Genomic DNA, 26,682 nt, shown 5'->3' on the forward strand with positions numbered 1-26,682 from the left:
TAAAACAGAATAACTTCTTTGAAATTGGATCAACTTCTTAAGCTTTTTTGAAAAGTTAAAATAATTAGTTTATTAAATGATGTATAAAGAAAATTTTGGGAAAATTGCAGTTGGTCGGAATTGCGAAGAAGATAGTAAGGATCGCTTCTTACAACTCTTTTTTATTAAGCCTGTAATGAAAATTTAGGCAATACGTTTCGTCAATTATATTATACATGCTGAAAATGTCATAAAAATCGGTCAAAACTGGTGAAAATCGCAGTTTTTTACAGCTTTCAGCCTATGGTCTATATAGCTATAATAAATTTAAAGGTTCTTAAATCCTTCAGTGCCAATCAATTGTTTCAGTATTAATCGATCTCGATGAAATTTTCAGAATGTAAATAACTGATATAAATCTACAAATCATATTGTTTACATTTTTATTACAGGCTCAGATAAAAGAGTCGTAAGAAGCGACTTACACCATTTTCTTCGCGATTTCAACCAATTGCAATTTTTTTAATTTTTTTTACACGCCATCTATATATATAATAAACTAGTAATATATAGTATATAATAAAACCAAATATATAGTAAATATCCTAACTTCTCTAAAAAACTCAAGATATTTAGCTCAATTTTAAAAATGTTATTTTGCTTTAAACGCTATACAAATATTAACATAAGTGACTCTGTTTAAGAAAAGATTTGGAAATATTCGTACAGAATATACATAATTTTCGTTACGTTATCTACAAATTGTAATTATTAGTATGTAAAATATGTGAAAAACCGAATAAACATGGATAAATCGTTCTAAAAAAATCGTGTAATTGTAAATAAAATGTGTTAAAAAGACCGTGTAACTGTCAATAGTAAAAAAGAAGACCCACCAATATTTAAGGATCTAAGCGAAAAAGAAAAGAACTACAGACATACAATTATTTGTTACATTACAGGATTACAGGATTTGTGTTGTAGATATTTTTTACAAAAGTGAAAATCAAGTGAATTGTAGTATTTTATAACTAGTTTAACATCTATGACTGGGAATGTTTATGCAAATTCATGTTTTTATGAAAATGGTTAAAAAAAACGAAAGTTAAATAGATCTGTCTCATCTACCTAATATTATATATTTTACTTTCATATCCACAGTTTATTTACGAAATATAAGATGTAATAAAAATAGGGAAGGAAAGGCAAAATGATTACGATTAGATACTTTGCATGGAGGTTTATTTCTTTAGGCAACTTCAGCAGGTCTCTGTCCGCCTACAACTCTATGATTCTTCGACAAGTAGTCAGCGAATTCTTGATAAGGAGCTTTTCTTAGTGCCTGATCGTGCCAGAGATCCGGTGTTAAGTATGCGTAGGTTTTGGCAATAGCTGCATAAGTAGCTTTCGCAAAGTTGCCAAGAGTACAGGTGGATCCTCTAGCTGAGGTATAGCAATCCTCGATACCAGCCATTTGTAACAATTTCTTGGGCACAGGTGCTGATACAATACCTGTGCCTCTTGGTGCTGGAATTAAGCGCACCTGAACTGACCCACACTTACCAGTAACTTTACAGGGTACAGTGTGAGGATCACCGATTTTATTTCCCCAATAACCACGACGTACTGGCACAACTGATAGCTTGGCAAGAATGATAGCTCCACGGATGGCAGTGGCCACTTCCTTGGAACATTTTACTCCTAGGCCAATGTGGCCTTTGTAGTCCCCAATTGCTACGAAAGCCTATAAAATGAGAATTACTAATGAGATCTTCAGTGCATTAATAATCACACATCATCATTTAAAAATTATGTTTGTATAAAATTACCTTGAAACGAGTACGCTGACCAGCTCTGGTTTGTTTCTGTACTGGCATAATTTTCAGTACTTCGTCTTTCAATTCGACTCCAAGGAACTTGTCAATGATTTCATATTCCTTGATAGGTAAGGAAAAGAGGTAGATATGTTCCAAAGACTCAATCCTTCCATCTCTAACAAGGCGTCCCAGTTTTGTCACCGGAATCCATTCCTTGCTATCCTCTTTACCACGTCCACGACCACGACCTCGGCCTCTGCCCCCGCGGCCTCTACCTCTCGGACCTCCACGATCACCCCCTCCGCGAGAACCAAACCCTCCACGAAAACCTCCACGCGCGGCTGGAGCTGTGTCCGCCATTCTGTTTGAAATTAACCAAAAAAAATGGAATTTATAGACTATTAAAAAGAAAACTGAATAATTAAACGATATATGTAATAAAAATCTCTTTCACTAGTCTGATGCGTAACTATCGATAATTATGCAGTTTATCGACTTTTTCTAATTTTTACTATTTGATTAGTCTTTTTTTAAGAGATAAAGAAAAATTTAAAAAATTTGGTATTTTTTCGGTTTAATCCACGCAGTGTCTAAAATTTACCAAAAAGGTTAGGTTAGATTTAAGTTGCATTTTTAAACAATATTTTTATTTATCAGTCACTAAATTGCATAATTATCTGATATGTAATTAATTTAACCTTCCTGGAATAGGGCTAGTTATTTATTATAGGTCACTGCTACGCTAACCTCGAAACACATGTTTCTGATGACTAATAGACATACTTAAAATTTTTAATACAAAATTTAATTTTTAAGACATTTATTAGTTATAGAATTTTTTATATTTCTAAAAGTATAACATAAATGCGTTTTAGGGACAATTAATTTCGATTAATAATGAAGTTGAGAAAGATATTTGTAGCACACTTACGATTTTTCCATCTTCTTCTTAGTATGTAGAGTTACGGAAGGAAGACCATTATTTCTCGAATTCACTAACTCGAATATATATCGATTATATCGATATCTCTCGACTACATGTCACATCCGGCATTTAAATATACATTTAAATAAAATACGAACTACTAATATACTCATGTAACTCAATTTTTAATTAACTTCCCTTTAACCCGTTTTAATTTCTTAAAACATTATTCTCTTATTGTTCGAAATAGTATATACTTTGTGTATACTAGTGTATACTTTGATGCAAAGAAACTATTTGAATATTTATTGTATGTATCTGAAATTTAGATTAATATATAGCAAAATAAATTTCTTTCAAAAGAGATTTCATTTGGAATAACATTTTATGTGAACGTATACTTAAAGACACATGAAGGATTTACCTATTTTCATATTTTATTTAAATTTCAAGTATATAATCTTGATATCTTTTATTTTATTTTAATATCTCATGTATAATTTTTTTATTTTTTAAAACCGTAATACATTTACGTTGCATTGATTTGAACAATCACATGACATCTTGTTACAGAAATTGACGAATCATATTTTTCAAGAAAATCGAGTTTGGAAATCTTATTTTCTTGAATAGAAAAAATTTTTATTTTACGTGTTTGACTTATTTTTGCATGTCTAATGACCTCTTGTTGATTGTTTACTCGTATCTAGTTGGTACTTAGCCAAGTTTAACTATGTTTGGCAAATTTTCAAACTCAATTTTTTTTTTCATATAAAAAAGTTTTATTCTATATTTTCAAGTTATCTTCTCACATAGGTTTATCTAGTTTTACCAACCAGCCGGTCTCACGCTATATATACATATATACATAGTTAACTTATGGTTAACAGGATTTAAAGGATAATTTGATATAAAGCGGTAATTAGAAAAGCTAATTTTATTAACAATTACTTCGATATTTTGTAAAATAAAGCTGGGGAAACACGAGCGTTATAACGGACGTCAATTTTGACGGACGTTAGAACTGTACTCACACGAGCGTTGCTTTGGTTCTCCGTAATTTTCTCTCATCAATACGCTGAGAAAGATATTCATGTGACCAAAATTAACGCTGTAGAATTCTCGATTTTCGTTTACGCTCGTTTACGTTAAACATTCAAAAGAAAATATAAGTCAAGACACGAAAGTACTGGCTGCATCATATAAACAATTCAAGACTACTGAAAGGCACATTTCACACGCTCTGTAACTTGCAAGTGATTTTCGTATGTCGCGGTCATCGTTCGACAAATTACTTAGGAAGAAGAAACAAAGCATAATGCGTAAGGATACGAAACCTTAGAAAAGGTTAGAATGATATGGCGACTAGAAGACCAAACTAGGTGAATAGAAAAAATATTGTCTATATTAATACATATAAAATAATGTAACAGAGCATTACATTTAAGATAAATAAAAAGATAATAATTTATAGAATACAAGATAATAACAATAATGAATATTAATATAGCATTAATAATAATAAAATAATATTTATAATAAGTAATGTTATGATGATATATTTTTGATGGAATTTTCTGTTATATCTACCATGAAAATTTGTGGTAGAAAGGGAAATTTTCATAATGAAGTACCATAAAAATATGTAACCGGACAATTTCATGTGCTACGTATTATATTTTGATAGTGTGCGTTGAACAGATGAACTTCTAATATTCTGAATTAATTGCATGACTTGCATTCTGTATTGCATTTTTTGCTCTAAATTAAAGGACTTAATTAGTGGTAATGTTGATTTATAAAATGCCATGTCGTCGTCGTCGTCGCCGTTTGTATTTTTCTTATACTCCGAAAAATTAGCCGCCTCCTCTTCTGCATGAATTCTTTTTGTTTTTTCTCGTGGAGGGTATCTGAACTCATTATTCGTTTCTTCATTATTAAAAATTGATTCAAATCCATTACTAATGTTGGTCCCTGAATCTGTACTTATTGGGTCATTCTTCTCTACCTCCGTGCTACTACTGGTATCTTGTGGCTGCCGACATTTTTCCAAAAATCCTAATTGTTCTTCATAAACGTATCGTATCTTTTTTTTTGCACCAGAGCCTGACTTATTATTTCCGTTTCTTTTTCTTAAAGTACGAATATAATTATCGCGTACGCTTCTCCATTTAGAAGTTACCTCCTGCACTATAAAAAAGATTAACGATAATCCAACCAATTAAGTGTCAATAAATTAATATTTCTTTGTGCATTGTTTTTTAGGTATTTGAGTAGTGAAAACAACATCCTCGATTTGCATTACCAATATCGAATAGGTCGATCTACCTCGTGTAATATGATACGTACAACCTATACTGCACAAAAATGTCGGAAGTATCGAATTTACATTTACATTGATCTTGAGATATGTTCTCAAGGCCAAGAAAAAGGAAGATACGTTTTTAGGGGCGGATTTACCTCGACGCCAATGACATTATAAGCATAGCATATTGTAAACGATGTTGGCCAAGTACCATGGCAAGATGGGGAAATATAATTGCGTCGTGTTTATGGTGTACTCATAAAATAAATAACGAAAATGTATTAAATATATTACTCGTTATTTTTTTACTTACCAATAATCTTCTTATCAGTTTCCATCTTTTGCATAAAATTGGGGGTTACAATACTCGCCACACGCAACCACGCTTCGTTTCTTTTCAATTTGTCTTTGTATTCGAGATTGGAAATATCCCATAAAACGGGATGTTTCTCAACTTCGGATATCAGTACCTCGATGTCCATAATTTATTATAACGGTTAATATATGTTAACTCGCCGTTCGTGTGACCAGTCTCATAGAAACACAAAGAATGCGGCAACGTCCGTGTTAATCGCTCGACGCACGTTGCGTCTGTATCATAGCGATTGCTAACTGCGTCGCGACGTTGCCAACGTTGTCTTACGTACGTAGGAATTGACGGACGCAATTCGTGTGGCGTGACGTCTGCTTGTGTAACTGTGTGACGGTAATACATACATATGTACCTACCTTCGCACAGGTTTGCAAACTCCCGTGGTGGGGACGAGGTTCTTAATATCGAGAAGTGTGCTTTACAAACCGACCGCTAGCCAGCGCTGGAATCGATTTGGTAAACTTTTACATTCAACGCCATCCTTATCACTGAAGATAAAGAATATAAACTAAATTACTTTTCATAACTTTTCATAATTTATTTAAAGCAAACATTCAGTATTTCATGTGATAGGGAAAATGCTCAAATAAACGTGGATTTACATAGTAACGTAAAATTCAGTTGCAGACACGGTTGTCTTGCACGTTGCAGACATAAGATCGCGCTGCATGACAAAGACTAAGAAATCGATTGATGCGCCTGACTTGAGAAACATTTCCTGGTCGCTAAGAGCTTTACCTTCACTTCAGAAGTTCCCAGACTTCGGATCTGTTATACTGTATACACGTCATTTCGTATTATATTCCAAGCACTATTGGCGACCCATGCATCGTACGTTGACAGTGGCGCACGTTCCTAGATGTGTGTGTCTAATATGTATACGACAATATATGTATATCGCCGTCCGTTAAGGAGCCGCCTACTATGTAGCCGTTCGGAACATCTCTCGCTCGCACGCATTTCTCACACAGTCATACGCATTCTTTTCTGTCATCTTCAAGCAGAGGCTACGCGAGCGTTGAAGCTGCATTGCGTGGCTGCGTATAAAATGCACATATACATTTGCATTGTACGCATAACGCTCGTGTAGCCCCGGCCTAAGTCCAAGTCTAGTTATTTAGGTTGACGAGCGAAATGCATACGGTGTTCCATTATGACTTCTTGCTTGTTATATTATGATTGAGGAGATGAAAATTAATGAATCACTGTGTGCGTGAACGCAAATGGAAACCGAATAAAGGATAAACAAATAACGGGGAAAGCGCACACGTCATTGGCTATTCGATAAATAGTCGTTTCCTAAAAAAACTCTTTTTTAGTCTCTAGCGCGGTTACTTACCGGACAATTATTGTATTTCTACAACGGTCGTCGGTTTAAAGCTTTATCCCAGTGTCTCTAGTGTCTAAATTAACGAACATGGTACATGTAACTGATCTTATACAAAATAATATAATGGCTGCGACGATATAACATTGCAACGTCCGTCGTAACGTCCGTCGTTTCTACACTCGTGTAATACCAGCCTAAATTAAACAAATAAATGCTAAAAAAGCTTCTCTTTTTGTTTCCGGCAGATTTCCTCTTTCTGTTTCACATCTACTTCCATGAATTTTCTATTTTTATTTTATATATATCATATTTTCCACGTTTCAGTTCTAGTTTGATGCCTTCCGATTTCCATTTGTTCCCCTCACTTTATTTATTTCCACACTGTGTGCAAGAGGTCACGTGCAGTGGGACTGTGATTCTGGCATCATGCACATCATAAATTTATAGCATGCCTTAAGGAGTTCTTACGGGCCGCGATCTCAGGAAGAATCTTTTTCGACTACGAAGCCAGTCTTTGCCTACTCTCGCGAATGAAGTAATACTATTCCACTCTCAAGTAATTACACATTGGACAGATTATTGTGCACGGTTTTTAACATATTTTGACTAACACATCTTTTCCTTTCGTTTACAGATTTCGAGTTTCCTTTATCATTTTTACCAGTTTTCAACCTACTTCATATTTTACTTGTATAACACGGTTTTTTTACGACGCTGTGGCAAATTTTATAAAATGATGCACTTGTTATTTACAGGAAAATAAATAAGCAAAGACATGTATTATATGCAAATTGTTGTATTTCTCTTTGAACTCGAAATGCGCATCTGTCATTGTTGCACACCACCGCCCTCTCTGTCTAGAATCGTTCATATAGGCTGTCCTTGTCGCACAATCTTGCGTTCTTTGCGTACGGATAAATCATGTAATGCCATCTATCCTCACATGCTCCAAGTCGCTGTTCCTCCCGCCTTCAATAGATATCAGAACATGGTTTGTCAGTAGACAAAAAGCACAAGGTTGTGCGACAAGCATAAACGATATTGCCATCTATCTTCACATGCTGCAGTCGCTGTTCCTTTCGCTTTCATAGATATCAGCACATGCTTTGTCCGTGGGACAAGGAATACATTAGTATGTCAGATAAAGGGTGCCATACTGTGCAACAAGGACAGATGTATATCTTCTGTTAGATGAAGACAGCAATAGTGTGCGGCAAGGACATACAATACGAGCGAGACTAGACGAGAAGGTTTTGCAATTCTTAATGTTATCATTGTATTATATCAGTATGTTTCGCAGCATTTAAAATTTGTAACAACTGTATTATTTGTACATACCTTGTTATTGAATATAAACTTTTAAATACAAATTCTCATTAATATTTAAATTTCTTTTTGCCATTAAACAAGTAAAAAAAAACAATACAAAACTATTGATTTATTCCTGGCGAATTTGTGTTACGGAGACGATCACTGCCCGCAACTTTTAGACGTTGCAGCAGTGAGGGCAACCGCAGGATGTTGAAAGCCATTCGTTCAAATTTAGGCTTCGAGGATTTTTGCATAGACGATCCAGCATACGACATAAATTTTAAACGACGCCCTGCCGTGCTACGCGCCTATTACAAGGCAACCATCCACGCAGCCTACATTTTTCTTCCATCTCACTCATGTAAATATCTATATATACACATACATAGTTTTAAGGCGGATTGTAAACGGATTTGTAAACGTAATTTACAAGAATTTCATTATAAAAGTTATTTTTAAATAGAATTGAATAAGAATGTCATAAGACGTGTAGAGTTATTTAATTAAGATATATTAATATTCGTAATAGAATTATATAATTTATATAATTTCTACACTGTACATTACTGAAAGGTTTCAATAAACGTTTAATTAAAGTTAATCAGCTGTTTAATCATTTCATGGTCTGTTCAGCTATCCTAGAATGATCAATCCTAATCCTTTACCGAAAAGTAGAGTGGCAGACTTTTTAAACAAAGTTCTAAAACTCGAAACGCGAAAAATAGCCTTGTTCACTATTAAATTGGGCTTCTTGGAATTGATGTCATTTTCCAAGAATTCTTCGGAATCAAAATTTCAACAAAATCTTTGATCTGTTTTGTGATTTTGTATCAGGAGAATATAACACTATAGGAAGTGGCACGAACACAACGATTCTTGGAATTTATCGTCTCTGAATTTTTCAAGGCTATATCGTAGTCTTTTTCAACTATCTTTTTTAAGTTATCTATAATCAATATAGAAAAAAACAATTTATACCTAACAACTATATATTTATACCTAATAATAATAATAAAATAATAAATTATAATAAAACTTCTCTAATACGGGATTCATGATTTCCAAAAATTGATTTTAATTGAAATTGATCGATTTTCATAAATCACGAGTATAATAGTATTATTAAATGGTGTAAAATATCTTCATTTTAATTATTTCAATAAATGAATGATTAAGAATTTTCATTTCGATATTTTTCATTAAGAATGTAGGAAGGGAGTTGGGGGTCAAATTTAAAAGATGCAATCACAAAAGTTCAAAAATGAATCCACTTAAATGAAATTTTTGCAAATGCACTGTTGGTCAAGACGTGGACCGTTAGATGCTATAATCGCCTAGCGGTAAAACATGGAACTAATATCTTTATGACGAAATTAAAATATGAAACTTCTTAATCTATAAGCCAAATTCTGAAATAATGTAATAAATAGGAATTAAATTAAAGTTGTAACTCTCAGAATCCTCCTTTATAATATTTCCGGTTTTCAACGTAATTAATTAATTACATGTAATAATCAATACAAAAAATATGGCCTATTTTAGCCTCTTTAACGCTATCTATCGAAATTCTCTGGAACTGAATAATTCAAAAAATTAAGTGGAAATGACCACCTTACTACATGATAAAATTCTAAATGTGTGAAAATTGATCATGGAAAGTGAAAAATTCGTTAATTTTCAATGGGGATTCGATTTATTAGGAATTACCAAGAGCACATAATCACAGTTGATAACTCCTCTATCTCTATCGTACTCCCAGCATTGTCTTTCTTTACCCGGGACATCATGCGAAGAGATATCGACGACCTCTTTGGGTATCCTATATTCCTATTAACAAGTCACGATTTTTAACCCAAAATCATGATTTTGATAGATGGCGCTGATCTCAGGATGGCTTTCATTAATTGTGACATCATAGCGTTAAATTTCGCTGCCGATTTTCGGTAGGTAGCATTAGGACAGGTCTGAATATATCATAATGGTTGAAAACAAAAGACATGTGTACATATTTTAAAAGATGATATTTCAGGTATCTTTAGAAAAAAGGTTGGTTAGGATATATTAATTTTTGTTAGTTTTATACGCTCTTAAATAAAAGGAAACAAAATGCATCATAGGCATTTGATGCTTTTCCTTTACTGGAAAGGCAAGAATACCACACAAACAGCTCTACTACTGATTACGATCAGATAAAAACACTGATCCAGAATAACCCACGCTATGCGACACCTGAATTAACGGAAATGTTAAAAATATCAAAATCCATCACCCACGAGCATTTTGCGAAGCTTGGCTATATAAACCGTTTTGATGTATGGGTTCCTCACGATTTAACGGAAAAAAATCTGAAGGATCGCATTTTCATTCGCGACTCGTTATATAAACGCAACGAGGAGCAAGTGATATTTAAAGATAGTGACCAGAGATGAAAAATGGATTATTTATAATAATGTTGAACGGAAAAGATCTTGAGAAAGCGAATTGAATCACCTTTAGCCATCGCAGAAGTCGATCTCCATCCGAAAAAAGCCATGCTTTGTGTCTGGTGGGACTGGAAAGGAATCCTGTATTATGAACTTTTACCAAACAACCAAACAATATATTTGGAAAAGTATTGCTCGCAATTAAACAAATTGAAGACAACAAATTGAACAAAAACGTCCAGAACTACCAAATCCGAAGGGCGTCGCGTTTCGTGAGGACAATGCGCGGCCTCGTGTCTCTCTGACTACTCGACAAAAGCTGTTGACCATGGTTGGGATATGTTACCCCACCCACGGATTCACCAGACATTACACCCTTAGATTTTTACATATCTAGATCAGTACAAAATTCCCTTAACGGCAAAAACTTTAACTCTTTGCATATAAAAAATCATATTCTAAAGTTTATAACCGAAAAACCTGAGAAGTTCTGAAAGGATGAAATATTCAAGTTGTATGATAGATGGATAGAGGTTGTGTAAGAAAGGGAACAAATGGTAGGCACCTATATAATTCGATAAATGTATATCGAAATTTAAATGCGCTGCGTTTGAACTTTCCCAAGAACTACGACCATCTAATTTGTTTATTTCATATCCATGACGTTAATTTTATTAATGATCTCTCATCGCCCCTTTATTAAACTTTATCCGACAATGACAATCTTATTTTATTGTAGAACAGAATACGCAATCATTTTGAAATTATACGTATAAATAATACCGTTAAAAAAAAACTATAAAATACATTTCTCAACGTTTTATTATTGAAACTTCTCATTGCACATATACATTATTGTTACAAATTACTTTGCTGCATCTACACGGATGATACATACACTAATAATATCGTATAGAAATATTACAAACAGGTACAAAAGCTACACTACTTTATTGTACGTTTTATCTTTTTTTTTATTATGAATTATAAATATAATCATTCACTAGAGTTTAACCTTTTATCGATGGAATAATGTTGAAATTGAATGATCTTATCATGTGTTTTACTTTAATGATTCGTTATATAGAAAAATAAGAAGAAATCTTCCAAATCTTTTCCTACTCTCTTTTACAAAAAATAAAGGGTTAATAGCTTCTTCGAATGGAATGCAGGTTCTGCACAAGTAATTTTTCAGCTAATTAATCGGATTGATATACATATTCATCACAATGAACGCTATTTGTATTTATGTACAACATATTCATCTCATTACTTAATTAAAAAAATTGGTTTATTATTTCCCAGCTGCTTAAAGTGACTTTGTTTTATTTTTCTCCTTTATCTAATGAACATGTTATTTTAAAAGTAAAGTACTTGATTAATTTGATGAATTTGTTACTCAGCTGGTGAATTATAATACTTTCACGTTATATATAAAAAAACTTGATACTTCAATCATATCTCTAGTTTATCATATATAAATATCATCAATGGTGCGGAGAGATCTATGAAACAATGGTAAAGATTTTGCAATGCTCTAACCACTAGTTGGCAGTGTAATTTTTCATTTCACATTAGCCATTGATTACAGGGGGGGCAGTAGAATAAAAATTTCGACAAAAATTATCTTTCACAATCAAAAACGGGTAGAAGCACGATTTCTACACTGCAAGTACTAAAGAGCATGATCAAAAAGTACGTCTAGACTCCTTCTGGCACTTGAAATTCTAATAAGGCATCATTCTAGTCCAAAGGTGTCATAAAAGTACAATCATTTATGATAAATGTAATGAGAAATTGTGAAAAATGTAGATGCATTAAAAGCGAATTGGAAGTTTCTGACTTTAAATGATTATAGCTTTGAAATGAATGCATGAAATGCAAGAATTCAAACGTTATTTTGTAAAGGAAGGTGGATACTTATACGGTATGTAAAAGAAATATTGCTCATTCATTGCTCGGAAATTGTTAATTAATAACAATAAAACGCGACGAATTAAGATAAGATATTATGATGCAAATATTCCATGATAAATATTCCTAATTACATATACTATAACTTACTTCTAAAACAAGATGGAATGTATTAAATGCATTTCGAGGCACCACCAAATGGTTGTATTTTTATATGTTAGGACTTATAAAATGATGCACTAGTAGAATTTTAGGTACCTGAAACTGTACAAGGGCACTGTTTGCTCATCTTTCTCTGTAATGTATAACAGTGTATTTTTGTCAGTGCTAAAGAGACTTTACGCGACACTGAAAATTGACTAAAGAATAAATGAAAACTTACAACCTAATTTGAAATGTCGTTATTTAAAAAGTTTGGAATTTCGATTGATACAAGCAACAGAAATCCTGGATGTTTAATTCGAAAAAAAGTTGAACGCTCTCGTCATATAAAAAGATTCAAACGCAGTATAGTGACCCGCAAAAGTATTCGTGTACTTATCATAGAAAATTGTTATGTGCATATTGTATGTGTTATATGAAACATTTAAATATTTTATTAGCACTATAATGAGACACGATTGCCAAGATAATATTGGCGACTTGAATCCAATCTAAAAATATACATACACAAGTTACAATATATTTACTGCAAACTTATATTTAGTAGAAAATTAGTACACAGTATGAATAGTCGCTTTAAGCATATAATCAGTGTTCAAAATAGTTCTATTGAATACTAAGAATTCGTTAATATTTTGAATGATTGCCTGTTTAAATATTTTTTTGATCAAAATATGTATAAACTTGCACTAAATATCTTGTAACTTCTATATATTTTTTCAAAATAGTTACAAATTTTACCAATATGACAATGATAGTCGAATATCATGACAGTACTAACGAAATTTAAAAGTATTTCCCATAATACACGTAATATTTTCATAAAAGATATCGACAATTGTACGAATACTTCTATGAGCTGCTGTATATCAGGTTATAGTTGATATCAATGAGAATACTTTTTCCATAATACTAAGTTTTTTAGATGCGAATTCAGTAACTCGAAGGGGCGGCTACACTATTCGTACAAAGTTTTTTAATTACAAAGAGCCTAAAAAAAGTGACTTATACACACTTGTATTTATTATTCGATTCTCGCAGCACCTACCGCTGAAAATGCATTAAAAAAATACATCCATTATTATTATGGCATTCTTCAAGGTGTACACGAGCCAAAAATAATATCTAATGTCAGATTTTATTTTTAAAGAGTGACATTTACCCGTTTGTCGAGATCAGACAGTGCGTTAAGTTAATAGATGCTAAAGTTAATCGATCAATTAAAATGACGAAATACATAATTCTACACGTTTTTTTGACTTGAAGTATCAAGTCTATGAAGAAAGAAAATAATTTCCATTAAATATTCTAATATTAATCTCTACGCTCATTTTTTATTAAAAAACTTGGACATAATCGTTATCTCCTTTTTACGTAAAATGTTTGTCTTTCTAAATCACGTAGTTCGGTCGAAATTCATTGATCGTACATTAGAAATGAAAGGGAAAGTATTTACAACGACTGTACAAAAATATGTGTGTTTAACAAAATCTTCACAAACAGTCAACAGAAAAAATAATGCGTACAAGTTAAATATAAACTTAGATAAACTCTAAATACGATTGGTCCCATATCTCGAATCTTGTTTCGTTTTCTTTTTTCTTCTTTTTTTATTTTATAGAAAAAAAGTAGCCTTTGTACACCTTAAAGTAACATCTTACAACGTCTTCGCAAGGCGAAGCTACTGTAATTGTGTAAAACTAGTTTGTAAAAAGACGATGCTCGCCGTTATTTACAAGTTCCGACTGAATCTACTTCGAACATTTCAATATAAGATTTATAAATCAGATTTTCCAACTTTACTATTCGCTTTTGCGTTGCTTTTTTACAAATGCGTAAGAATATAAAAACAAATTTCTGCATTGCGAAACACACCTGAGATAAACATAAAAAAGAATGAAAATATGATTCGAATTGGTTGCTAATTTCGTTCAGCTACGTTCAAATTTGACTGGGAACAAGATAATTTGCTGATTACATTTTGCAGGTTGTTCTTAAGTGTGAAAAAACATCGTTTTAGATATACACTGTATTTCACTCTTTTTACCTTCTCCGATGTGTTTTCATAGCGAATTTTACATTTTTGCGCACAATACTTAAAACAACATTGAGACGTTTCGCATCTTAAATTGTACAACGAAGGAAAAAAATGCGCAGATTTAAGTAGATCCGTTTTTCTTTTACTCTCGAAACGCATGACTAAAAAATATACATATAGTCATTGCTTAAAAAAAATAATTACATGCTCGACGTGAAAGTTACCTAGTTCCACTGGCCTAAAATTGAATATTAAGGAACGTTTCAATGCTATACTTAAATAAAAAAAAAAATATTAAAGAAGCAATGAACGAAATGAAAGAAGAAAAAACACGAGATTTTATCGAGAACTTAAGATACTGAATCAGGTATACGATTCCCAACTGTTTCTACATATTCTACAAACTTTTACAAATTCAGATCCTCCTATAGCTGTCTCACCTTTGTACTCTACCTGGTTATGCGAATCTAAGTAACTTCATATTTGTCAGGTATACAATCGCGTAAAAATTTACAATTACTTAGTCCAGCAATGTATAAAAAAGTATAATACATCAGTCTGGCCACTCATTGACCAAATACTTATCGATCTATATTGTTAGCTAACGCTTTATGAATATTTTTTCTTCTTATTTCCTCTTTATCTTTGTCTCTGTTTGTTTCGCAACAGTCATGACTACGCGAATTGATCATATATAAAAAATTGCCTTCCAACGAAAGCTAAATGTATATTTGTCGTATCTATCTTACACGTTAATTGAAAAAAGAAAAAAATTTAGATAATGTGGACCAACATTTACGATTGTGGTGAATCTAACACTCGTCAAATAGCCGACGACCGCCAACAGAAAATATTTGATACAAAAATATTCCTTCTATTCAGATGATTCGTCGAAGTCAAAGAACAAGACGCTATCAAATTAGATGGAATTACATAAAATGAATCAACTATATAGGTGAATATACGATTAAATGGGAATTGTACGAGAAACCAACAGTACAATATCATTAATCTTTCACCTAAAATTCTACAAATGTAATAAAAAGATATAAATAAAATGAATTTAACTCATATATATTCACCAGTCATATATATTTAGTCATATACGAATTTCTACGAGTCAAAGAACTCGCGTATCGCTAAACTAGAGAATTATCTGGAAGCGAAGAATTCTTGTGTGAAAAATTACAATTGTAATTATTGCATAATTACATAGCAGTCAAGTATTTGTAGAAAAATAGAAAAAGGTATGACTTATACAATCAATTCTTTAGATCATAGAGCTTCCCGATAATTCTCTTAGTAGCCATTATTATAATATTCCTCTGCATAATCCTAATATTCTATTGGAATCTATTTTCACTTACTTACAAATTCGTGTTTTATAAGTAAATGAAAATTTGTTATGTAGCATAGAATAGCAGGATTATTGATCGTATTAAGAAAATGAATGTAAAGAAAAAAGAGAATAAATTACGTTGTTTAGAAGTGGAATGTTTCTTGCGTATCAAATATTTTCCTGAAGCGTTGTACTTGTCGATTTATCTACATATATGTATATGTATATACATACATTAGTATATAGTATATATGTGTGTATATATACATGTATATATAGATAGATAGGTGGATACGCATAAAATTAGTAATTTATAATTAGACGATGAACTGAAACTTAATCAATTTTAAGAAATGAACTGCTTCCCGTTCCGGCTCGTAAAAAAAGAGGTGTTTTTCTTCGCGAAGTAGTTACAGGTTGATACACGTAATTCCCTTGTATCGCACCGGTTAACGTCTTTTGTTTTTTCGTACCGGAACTAAGCTCATACTCGAACGGTTCTTGCTTTGAAATATTTAAATGCATATGTAACGCGTCCTTATTGTCCTCGATGTCAATTTCGTCATAAAGATGCTCCTGAATATCTACATCACAATCTTGGCTGCTCTCATCGTAACTATCTGTTACCGAGTTTGCAGCTATATGACCGTGAATAGATTCCTCGTACGTCGTGTTTTCTTCGACTGCTTCGTCACCTGAACTTTCCGTTTCTTCAGATACGTCACCGCTGCCTGCGTACTTCATTTCACCCCTTTCAAGTAGTTCCAAATGGTCTGGATATATCATTGCTTTTTTGATAGCTAAAGGATCTTTTCTAGACCATTTCTGTACCTCTTCGTCCATTTTTGCTACTTTGGCCGGATTGATAGCCCACAAGCAACCTTTTCTCTGGTTTCCATTTCCGGCAGGTTTTTCAATTTTTTCGAAACACTTGTTCAACGATAAATTGTGCCTAACGGAGTTCTTCCAGCCGTTGGGCGCAGTTTTGAAGTAGGGAAAATGCTCGCTGAAATAAAAAATGGACAGTTATCGTCTGACAATTATGATCGTGTCATTTTCTAAGAAATATATCTCTCAACAATTAAAAAATTCAATTATATCAAATTTATATTTCTCTGGTACTGTTAGAAACTGAATAAATATCAGAATAAAAATTGTTAATGTCAAAGCATTATTATGGCAACAGTGTAACAATGGATTGCAGCGAGGGGGAATGGAAGCTCGTTAAACAAAGAATAAGCCCCACATTTTCTATGGGGACTGTACCCAGGCATGCACCTGGAACACGGAGGGCCCCATACAAAATGGCAGCTTCCCCCTTGTGTAACCCGGGAATAAAGAGAAAGGAGGACAATACTTTTTCCCCTCGTGGGCCAAGTACCGGAGGGTTTCGACCAGCCCTTATCCTTCCGGCCAAATGGTCGAAAATAAGCGGCTGGCGACACATCGTTTGTCAAATAGGAATCTACCCTATTGTACGTTATGTATCAAAAAAATGTTAATCTCAGTTGAATTCTATCGGACCAATCTCCCTTTTTATAAAAGCATCTCCCTCTCAATTTTACTAGGTTTATCGTCTAAAATTTGCATTTCAAACATCATTTCCTCTGATTTATAAGTACTACACATTCGAAATATATGCTATCGTTTTTATAGGAAGACCATTGGATTTCAGAATATGTATCGTCGCAGTCGTAATTGCTGCAATTTCAACTTACCACATAAAATTGTAGATCTCTGAAACCGGCAAAGAACCCGTCTGGCTATTTTTTAACGCCATCGCTATCAGGCAAGAATAAGAGTAAGCTGGTTTAGGGTAGGGTTTGTCGTCGTAGTCTGATAGATCGAATTCCTTTTCTCTTTTCACCGTCGAGACAGAGGTGGCTCCTGAATTGTTGATGTGCACGTTATTGTTATAGATCTGCTTGCGCACGTGCTGATGCGTCTGGTTGGGACTCTGTAACACCTTGAAGTTCTGAATCCTGATACCGGCCATGCCATTCATTTTTGGTGTGCTTTGTGCCTTTGGGTATTGTGGAGAGGTCGTTCTAGCGACGGATATCGCGATCGTTTTCGACTTGGAAGGTGTCACCGACTTTGAAATCTCCTGTTCGTCCTCGGAATCCTCTTCCGTTTCAGTGATATCATTCTCGTATTGTTCCTCCGTCTCGGTGTCGTTCTCAATCTCATTTTCCTGCTCGTTCTCGTTATCGTTGTCGTTCTCATTCTCATTCTCATTTTCATTCTCATTGTCATTCTCGTTTTCGTTCTCGTTTTCTGTGTAACTGCTGCCCTCGTTCTCCGCCTCCTCCTCTACATCGATCTTCTCTCTTATATCCTTTTTCGATGAAAACGAAAAGTGCCTTCGACCGTTGTTTGGAGTGGGACTTCGAATTGCTATGTGAGGCATTACCGAGTTGGGATTCACCATAATGGAGGCCGCATCGCTTCCGTTGAGATCAAGATTAAAATTACTGAAATCAAAGGATCGAGTCAGTCTTTAGAAACATTTATTGCCTCTGTTAGAAGAATGTCACGTTATATTTTTACTGGTATGGTACAAATAAGACACCTGCTCGAACTGTTGCTGTTGCCATTGAGCAAACTGGTGGAACCAAACCATCCACTGAGATCGTTCTGGCATCCAATGGGATCGTCGTCCATTTCTAAGCCGGACATATCGGTAAAATTGAAGCCTAGCTCTGTATGACCACCGATAACACCTTCGATCTCGCATTTGATGTCGACATCGAGCATCTCTTGCAAGGATAGACTGTCCGTACCGAGATAGTAATCCATCGTGAGCCAAGGGTCCCTCGTCGGTCCCTGAACCAGCCCAGTACCGTGTCTACTCTCCGTATCCAACATTCACCTGACTGGAATACAAAAAAAAAGAACATTATTTTTGAATTTCTATGCGATATCATAATATTTGTCTTAGAATAACGCTTCTCTTTTTTATAACGCGGTGATCAATGGAACGTTACTAATCGATATAGGGAATGATCATTTGAAATTGCATACTCCTTCTGTTTATTGAAGACGAGAAAGAGGAAGCCTGGTCACAGAAACTGTATCGGTTTCTCGTTTATTCTCACATAGATGTCTGTCCCAGCTGCATTCTGAGCTTAATATTCTGTTCGCTGCAACTGTACTTTAAAACTCGAGTGGATAATACGCAGTAGCATGACGAAGCTAAGAAACTTGCGAAATATTATGCTACGGCATTAACGATCGACGTCATCGTTCCACTTTGAAAAATATTTTTACGATCCTATTCGAGGGTGCCTGCGTCCAGACGTAAGCCGAAAGCCGTCTATCTTTGCTTCGGTAAACGAAAATAAAGAAAAGGAAAGAAAAGACAGCGTGATACCGGCGTTAATATATTTATCTTTAAAAACAGCGAGACGGTAAATTTGGACGATTTTATCGAGTCTAAGGATCATCCTCGCGATCTTTTGTAGCAAGGCCAATAGATTCTCCACCGTGTCCGTACCCGCGTGACCTCGCGTACGCGCGCCTGTGTGCCGTCGTGTACACAGTGTGTACAAGCGCGCAACGAGGGTCTTGAACCCACAACCGGCTTGTGGGTGTGACTGACTCATAGTACTATAGTCGATTTACTATAGAACGCGTGGACTCGTAGTATATGTCCCCCGTGCTCTCGCTCTCCTCTCCTAGCCCCACTCTTGCTCATTTAACTATTCCACTCGACCCTTCTCTGTCAGCTCCGTTCCGCACCGCCGAGCTCTCTCTCTCTCTTTCTCTCTCTCTCCCTCTCTCCACGTTCTCCCCACGTCTCGCACACGTTTCTTCATTCTTTCTGTTCCATTCTCTGTCTTCGTCAAATTGACTCGTCCCGTCTTCGTCTGGTTCACGATTCCGAGCAACCCAGCTCGTTCTACTCTTTAATTTCTCTTCTTCGTTCAGAACTCTTTTTCTCCCGTCTTCATCCAACACCACGTGTTTTTATTTGTTAACTCTTTTTCCTGCGCGTTTCTTAGCACGTTTGATGTCCTGTATCGGTTTTCTCAGCCTTCTCCAGGCGTCTCTCTCTCTCTCTCTCTCTCTCTCTCTCTCTCAAGTCCACGAATATTCTTTATCGTCCGTCTTTCATATTTCCCGTCGATTTCACGAATTGTTTCGCTGAAATTTGACCCTCGCGTTTCTGCAAAGGAGCACGGCGAAAAGCTGAAAAACCTGTACCCCTTTAGCCTTTGCGCGTTTATAGGAAATTTAAAAGTGTAAAGACGCGCGGAAATCTCGTGAGGTGAAAAAATATATAAAACATCCGAGGTATAGTGCTTTTCGCGACATTTAGTAGATACGATAATCTTCCGCTTGAGTTGGGTTTTTTAAATTATATTCGTAGAGACATGAATATGCATAAACGTCCGCGGTATAACGGTAAGACGTCTTTCTGTAAGTCCTACGGCATCGTAAAAGTACGATCGCTTATGGCAAATGAGGTGGAAAAGTTGTGAAAAATTCAACGAAATCGACGGTGCTGCGAGAAGCGAATTGAAACTTCCTGAATTCAGTTGATCGTAATTTCGAAATGTATGAACGAAGCGCGAAAGAATTAAATGCTACATTGTAGAGGAAAGTTGCTACTTATATAGTACGTCAAAACATGCTTCTCAAATTGCTAATTAATAAACGATAAAACACGTGAAATTAAGAGAACGCGTTACGGTGCAAGTATCCCGCGAAATATATTTCTAACTACGCTATAATTTACTTGTAAAACAAGATGCAATGTATTTCGTGTATTTCGGGACACCTTTTATATCTTAGGATTTATAAAACGATGACTTGTTAGCAAATTACAAAATTGTATGCTTTTACAGGAAATTCGAAAGTGCACGGTTGCAGAGAATGCGTGTGATACGAGGAAAGAAACGAAGTATCCTACAATAACCAATATAGTTCTCCATATGTACAGTAGCTGGTGGGTAAAACAACTTTTCATCGAGCTTCTTCTATTGTAGCTTTTTCATTATATCCTCGAACATATGAATTTACATAAAAAGCAGAATCGTGAGAGGTTTGTCACTTTTTCACCTTTACGTTTTGTCATCAATGGCAGTTTTTCATCTTCTAGTTTCATAGGTTTCTCTTTCGAATTCGACGTGCCTCCGCTGCGAGCAAGTCTTTGCCCTTATCTTTTTCTGTGCGACGTGTTCTTCTCCTGGATCTGTGCTGGTTTGACGAGCTCGCGATACTAAGCTCTGCTTTACCGAACAGACTACTTAACTTCAGTTCAAGTATATCCATAACTTACTATTAAGGCAACCGAATCGTCAGCTGGCTACGAGACAAAAATTTCCGCACGAATCTAACGATCGATGCAAGTTTCTTGCACGTAGACCAAAGATATTGTTGTTGTCATACTGTGTACATTATCGTACGTACATAAGTATTTGGACATTTTTTAAATTATTATGTATTTCACTGCGTACAAAATCTACTTGAAATAAAGCTGCTTAATTCTATTTTAGATTTTAATATCTCTGATATTATCTGAAACAGGCGCAAGTACAAGCAATACGCAGATAGTGATAAAACTAAAATATTATTATACAATTAATCGGTATAATCCGTTGAGATCTTAGAACGAGCGAGATATCGGAAACGTAATGCTTGTAAATAAAAGTAGAAGTGGCAAAATTGACAAATTTCCGTTTCTTATTGCTGCATGTTCTACGTACCAATGAGAATACTACAGTATATTTCAGTGCAAATTCCCTTTCTAAACAGTTATTAATAATGTTAGAAGATGACGTGACAGTGTCGCCTCAATAAAGAAAAATATAAGTGCTAATAAACATTAGTCAATCGTTTCTTGACCTTTGCCTATGCCATCTATTTAAATGAATGAAACATCCAGCTTCCTTCAACTAAGAGCTGCTACGTACAAAGTTCTCTACAAATGTACTTTTCTTTTTCACGAATTTACGTTGCATTAACGCGTGAAATACTCTTCTCTTGGCACTCGCAGCGTTTCCTACGAGCATTCTTCATCGAGTTTCCAACTACATTCTAAGAGATTCTATAGATTCGAAGCGTCAACTATTTATCAGAGACAGATACGCAAATCGATCGTACATTGCTCGCTTCGGTTTCAATTTGGCAGAACATTCGATCGCGTTTATGGCGACAAGTAAAGAATTAGCCATAGAGAAACATTCCTCTATCGTAACGTTGCAAATACAATAGAAATATCGATCTGTTCGTGGGATAGCAGCAAGCGTCGAAATGCTCAGCACAACGCGATACTTACAACGTAATTCATAGACCTCAGATCGAATGCTAATTCAAACGAACTAAGCTGTGCAATCTGAATTCGCGATATAGAAATCTTCTTGGTGTGTTTGATCTGGTACAAAATGCCGCTCTAAAAATATCCGCGCGAAGCGAAAGAAATAGACGGCTGAATCGTCGGTCGCGAAGAAGAGAAAAGAGAGACAAACGGAGAACTGACCCTGCTCCACGTAATTCCCATCGTAGTGTGGCCTTTACGCGCGCACGAGACATTCAAGTCTCTACGTGACTGAACGATATTCTTAGACGTGGAAGTGTAATGGAACTTTGTCCGATGCACTTACGCTTCGAGGCTCGCCAGTTATGTTCCATCGGCTTCCAACACACCCACGCCTCCCTCCTCTCCACCTATGAATAACGTTGGCGCGCACTTGAAATAAGTCGAGGAAAATGAAAATAATCTCGCGAGGAAAACTACGAGAGTAGGAAGTTACTTTCTCAGAAGCGAGCAAGTTAACGCGCATGAGAAATTCATTTAAATGCTGCGTTCCGACTAGCAACGAGCTCTGTGCACGTTTGCATCGAGAATTCCAGCAGATCTGCGGTTAAGCGCATCATTTGCACGATTATCTACGACGAATATACGGCAGACTGTTTGGCCGTTTACGAATCAAATTTTCGTGACTCAGATACGTAACAGGTAGACGTAAGGTGTATATATAAGGCGGTTGATCGATGGGAAAATGGGAAATAGCGGAAAAAGGACGAACAACGTGAGAGATGGGTCATCGACCTGTCGAGATCAACAAGCGGCAGCATTTATAAGGCGATAAGTTAATCTCACTGTGCGAGGATTCTTTTAGTTGAAATTCACACCGCGTAGGTTGCAGCTGTTAAATTCCTTTCGCGTTCAAGTGTTCCCGAAACCCCGAGCAAACGGATAAACAAAATTAGCTACGGGACAAGCTTTCTCGAAAATTCAATTGCACGTTAATTTCCCTTAATTGAAATGGCTAATTTGTCGAGAGGAATCGCGTTATATACAAAAAAACGTTAATAAAACTCGAATCATCGAATTTACACGAGAGAGAGAGAGAGAGAGAAATTTCTCTTTTGCTCTTTGCTTTAATAAGACGCGGCAGAGATAAATTAATCTCTTGAATGAAAATTTCTAAGAGAAAAAAAGGGCAGACGAGAAACGTGGAGGGGCGGGGGGCAGAAGGAGAGAAAAAAGAAAGAAGAGCAGACACGCTTGACGCAATCAGACGCGATGGGCGCCACGCTGAGTGCTCAAACATTTTAGGCAATGTCAAACACGAAGGCTAACCAGATTAAAACGCTGGAGGATTTAAAATTGTTATTTATTTCTTTCTGCTCGTTTCCAAATTCTTATCGTTAAATTACGAGCACGTTTATATTGCAGCATCGAGTAAACAATTTTTGATCGAAAGCGAAACGTGAACCGGGTCGGGTCAATGTCTTTGGCGAAAACTTCACCGAGAGATACGTACGACGAAGAAACAGAACTTGAAAAAGAACGACCGTTTGTTCGTAATAATATCATCGACTACTAAATGGTACCAGTTCTCATAAAAGACAGGTTACGCGGAGAAAATTAGACGATCAAATACACTCGCTCATAGCGTCAGTACCCTATCGATAAACCGAAGAGAAAAACGGGAACGTACGAAGAAATTTACAGTTACTTTCCAACACGCCGAATGCGTGGAATTTCCGAATGGAAATTTCCATGTAAAGCTGCCAAATATTGAATTACCATTTTTTCTTTCGAATATCAATTTTGCAGAATTAATCGCAACAAATAGAATGTTTTTATTTTATCCAGTCAGACGGGTACCATGTTTTTGCATCGTGAACAATTTTCCGTGTTGAACAAGCAGCATAAAAGGAAAATACAAAAATCGTGTCTCGTATGGAATAGGTAGTTAAAAATGGAACACCGACATCGGGTACAGTATCTTCATAGAAAACGAGCAGAAAATAGTTTTATTTTTCTTATCGATTAAAGTATTTTCGTTATAAAGTAACATTTTCTTTTTTTTTTCAAATTACATAAGAAGAAAGCTATTTGCAATAATCACGTATCCAAGTGTCAAATCCTGCATCAGCACATTGGTCATGTGTCCAGAGTCTGCACATTATGCGCCTGATGCATATTTCTCCAGCAGAGTATTGCGCAAAATGTTCTTGGCAAAATAAACGATGCCAAAGTGAGTGAGTGAGTGAGTGAGTGAGTGAGCGGGATAGCCTATAGCCATTTGACATTCATCTGTAACATTTTCAAAAATGACACTATTGCATACTATATTTCATATTTTATTCCATATTTCGCCACTTTCCTCCGACTGAGGAATTTTCCGAGTGACGCGTTAATTCAAACGGAATCTGTAGGACGACGTAAGAGCGTAATTTTATGCCTGTTCATTTATGAAAAAATGTATCTGGTTCCTGAAACAGGATTATCTTTCCGCCTCGTTGCCTCTTTAAGCTCAAATTCCGGGAAGAGCCCTTCCTCCGGCGATAGACGATCCTAAGTCCCTGAAGCTATTCAACCAGAAATCCTTGGCAGGTCATAAAGGGCCCCTCTTCTCTTTGCAACTAGCTCTATTTCATCCTAGTCGAAGGCGATCCAATGGCAGATTTTTCATCGAGTAGTTAACTTACATCACGGGCCCATTTAGAAGACCTCTTTCTATCTTTCAGGAAGATCGTTCTCTCGCCTTAAGCTTCGTTTCCACCGAAGCAACATTTCCTCGCTGTAGGTTTCCAACGAAACTTATAGAAAAACGAGGCGAGCTTACAGAAACGTTTTGTGCACGCTGAAACGACACGCTTCCGAGCAACATTTGAGTTTTATTTCGATTTCAAGGCGACGTATCCTCGCTCTACTAGCTCTTAATCATCCTATCTCCACCAGTTTGTAAACCGAGGAAACTTGAGTTTCAGGTTTACGACGTTTAATATTATTTTCTGCAGTTAGGGCCTGTTGCTTACTACGTACAATTTTCATCGTATTATCGCGAATCTGTATTCCTCGTGCCGATCAGACTTACGTATGGGTCCGTCGACCACGTTCTTTTGGAAAATCCAGTTAGAACAGTTAAGAACTAGGCAGACGTATGGGGAACACTATACAGAGACTTTTCCAGGAAACATTCCAACAAAAATTTCCTCCGCGTCGCCTCGGTAGAAACGAGGCTTTACGCTACTGAACGTTATGTATAATACCTTTCGTAAATACGTGGACGTAACGTACGAGAGGAAACTTTCTAAAAATGATTATTATCCAATCTTCCGCCAAGATAATGAACATTATTACGGACCGTCCACTTGGTAATGAAACACACGCTTCCGAGTATCTATTCTCCAGCAATGAGAGTAACACAGCTTTCTGGAAAACTAGCCAGTCTCTTACCGTTAAGTTAATTAATCTACAAGCTACTAAGGGCTGAAAACTCTATGAGACCAGCAGCGTTTAAAAAAACAGAGACCTATTTCTCCATGTACATCGAGCAACCTCCACTAATTGCGCCACTAGGGTGCATATATTTGCACGTTTAGAAGATAATGATCCCAGCAGGGCGTAAATGCGCGGCGTTGGTGGTTAAAGGGTTAAAAGAGCGGCAGCAACGGTGAAACGGCGTTACATCGCTATAAAACTCAACTCGAGCACGATAACTCCTCCGCGTTACAACAATCGACGAGATTTCCCTTTCACCGGGCTTCCCGTAACTGTGTGCGCGCACGTACGTGTATGTGTGCGTGCACACGGTCGCAGCTGTGTTGTATGGAGCACCTGACGAAACGTCTGTGGCAAGACGATGCAGCAATTGATAAACATGAGCGAGTGGGAGCAGCAGGAAGACCTACACCGAATAAAGGGGCAAGGTCTGGTATTTCTTCCTTCTTCTGGAAAACCTCGCCAATTATAAAACTGGTCGATCCAGTTGTAGGTTTATCGAGTGTGGAAGACGTGTACGAGAAGATATGATGCTAAGAAGCTACCTTCTAACGTCCATGAATAAGTTATCGCGCAAGCTGGAAACACGAGGGTGGTGGTATTGTTCGAATTCGACTAGCCGTCCAACGAGTTCAGCCAACTTCTTTCCACGCTGAAACCAGTATGTACCGATGTAAAAAGAAGCCGGGGATCGGTTGTCTAATCGCACAGGTGGAAGTCGAAGGAGAGAGAGAGAGAGAGAGAGAGAGGGGGGGATCGTTTCGAAAAAGAACCCCTTGAAAACAGTTTCCTCGCGAGGTGATACTAGAGAAACTGGTTGAACAAATATTGGTCCCGAGACGCGGTCAAACAGCCTAAACGCTCCTTCCATGGGGCAGGAACACGTGTTCCCTGTCGTGGAAAGCGGCCACAGCTGCACACAGCCCAATCATACATAAGAAAGAGAAATATTCCGCTGAACGTATACAGTCGACAAAATGTAACGAATAAAATGCACTAAAATTATCTCGAGTACGGTGTA

At 35.9% G+C, this 26,682-nt stretch overlaps 3 protein-coding genes across 4 annotated transcripts in view; all 3 read right to left on the reverse strand.

Annotated features, from left to right (window-relative positions):
- Nucleotides 1–1,204: 1,204 nt before the first annotated feature.
- Nucleotides 1,205–2,826, reverse strand: LOC117154378 (small ribosomal subunit protein uS5-like). Its single transcript, XM_033329311.2, has 3 exons — nucleotides 2,728–2,826; nucleotides 1,809–2,157; nucleotides 1,205–1,723 (listed from the first exon to the last, which is right to left on the reverse strand). The coding sequence occupies exons 1-3, from the start codon at nucleotides 2,736–2,738 to the stop codon at nucleotides 1,229–1,231; spliced, it is 855 nt and encodes a 284-aa protein (XP_033185202.1). The 5' UTR covers nucleotides 2,739–2,826; the 3' UTR covers nucleotides 1,205–1,228.
- An 830-nt stretch (nucleotides 2,827–3,656) lies between these two features.
- On the reverse strand, nucleotides 3,657–7,132 carry LOC117154503 (uncharacterized). Of its 2 annotated transcripts, XM_033329557.2 has the most exons (3): nucleotides 6,138–7,132; nucleotides 5,340–5,887; nucleotides 3,657–4,911 (listed from the first exon to the last, which is right to left on the reverse strand). In XM_033329557.2, the coding sequence occupies exons 2-3, from the start codon at nucleotides 5,506–5,508 to the stop codon at nucleotides 4,388–4,390; spliced, it is 693 nt and encodes a 230-aa protein (XP_033185448.1). In that variant the 5' UTR covers nucleotides 5,509–5,887; nucleotides 6,138–7,132; the 3' UTR covers nucleotides 3,657–4,387. The 2 variants fall into 2 exon arrangements, with proteins under 2 accessions (XP_033185448.1, XP_076481575.1); XM_076625460.1 differs by having other exon boundaries at nucleotides 5,340–7,132.
- Nucleotides 7,133–11,026: 3,894 nt separating this feature from the next.
- jumu (Forkhead box protein N4 jumeau) overlaps nucleotides 11,027–26,682 on the reverse strand; it is a 30,641-nt gene continuing 14,985 nt past the window's right edge. Inside the window, exons 2-4 of the mRNA XM_033329634.2 lie at nucleotides 18,489–18,792; nucleotides 17,635–18,390; nucleotides 11,027–16,922 (exon numbers count right to left, since the gene is read on the reverse strand). Of these exons, the coding sequence (XP_033185525.1) occupies nucleotides 16,253–16,922; nucleotides 17,635–18,390; nucleotides 18,489–18,784 (1,722 nt within the window). The 5' untranslated portion in view covers nucleotides 18,785–18,792 and the 3' untranslated portion in view covers nucleotides 11,027–16,252. The remainder of the gene's footprint in view (nucleotides 16,923–17,634; nucleotides 18,391–18,488; nucleotides 18,793–26,682) is intronic.

This window comes from Bombus vancouverensis, chromosome 16 (assembly GCF_051014615.1).
Source record: "Bombus vancouverensis nearcticus chromosome 16, iyBomVanc1_principal, whole genome shotgun sequence".
Taxonomy (NCBI): domain Eukaryota; kingdom Metazoa; phylum Arthropoda; class Insecta; order Hymenoptera; family Apidae; genus Bombus; species Bombus vancouverensis.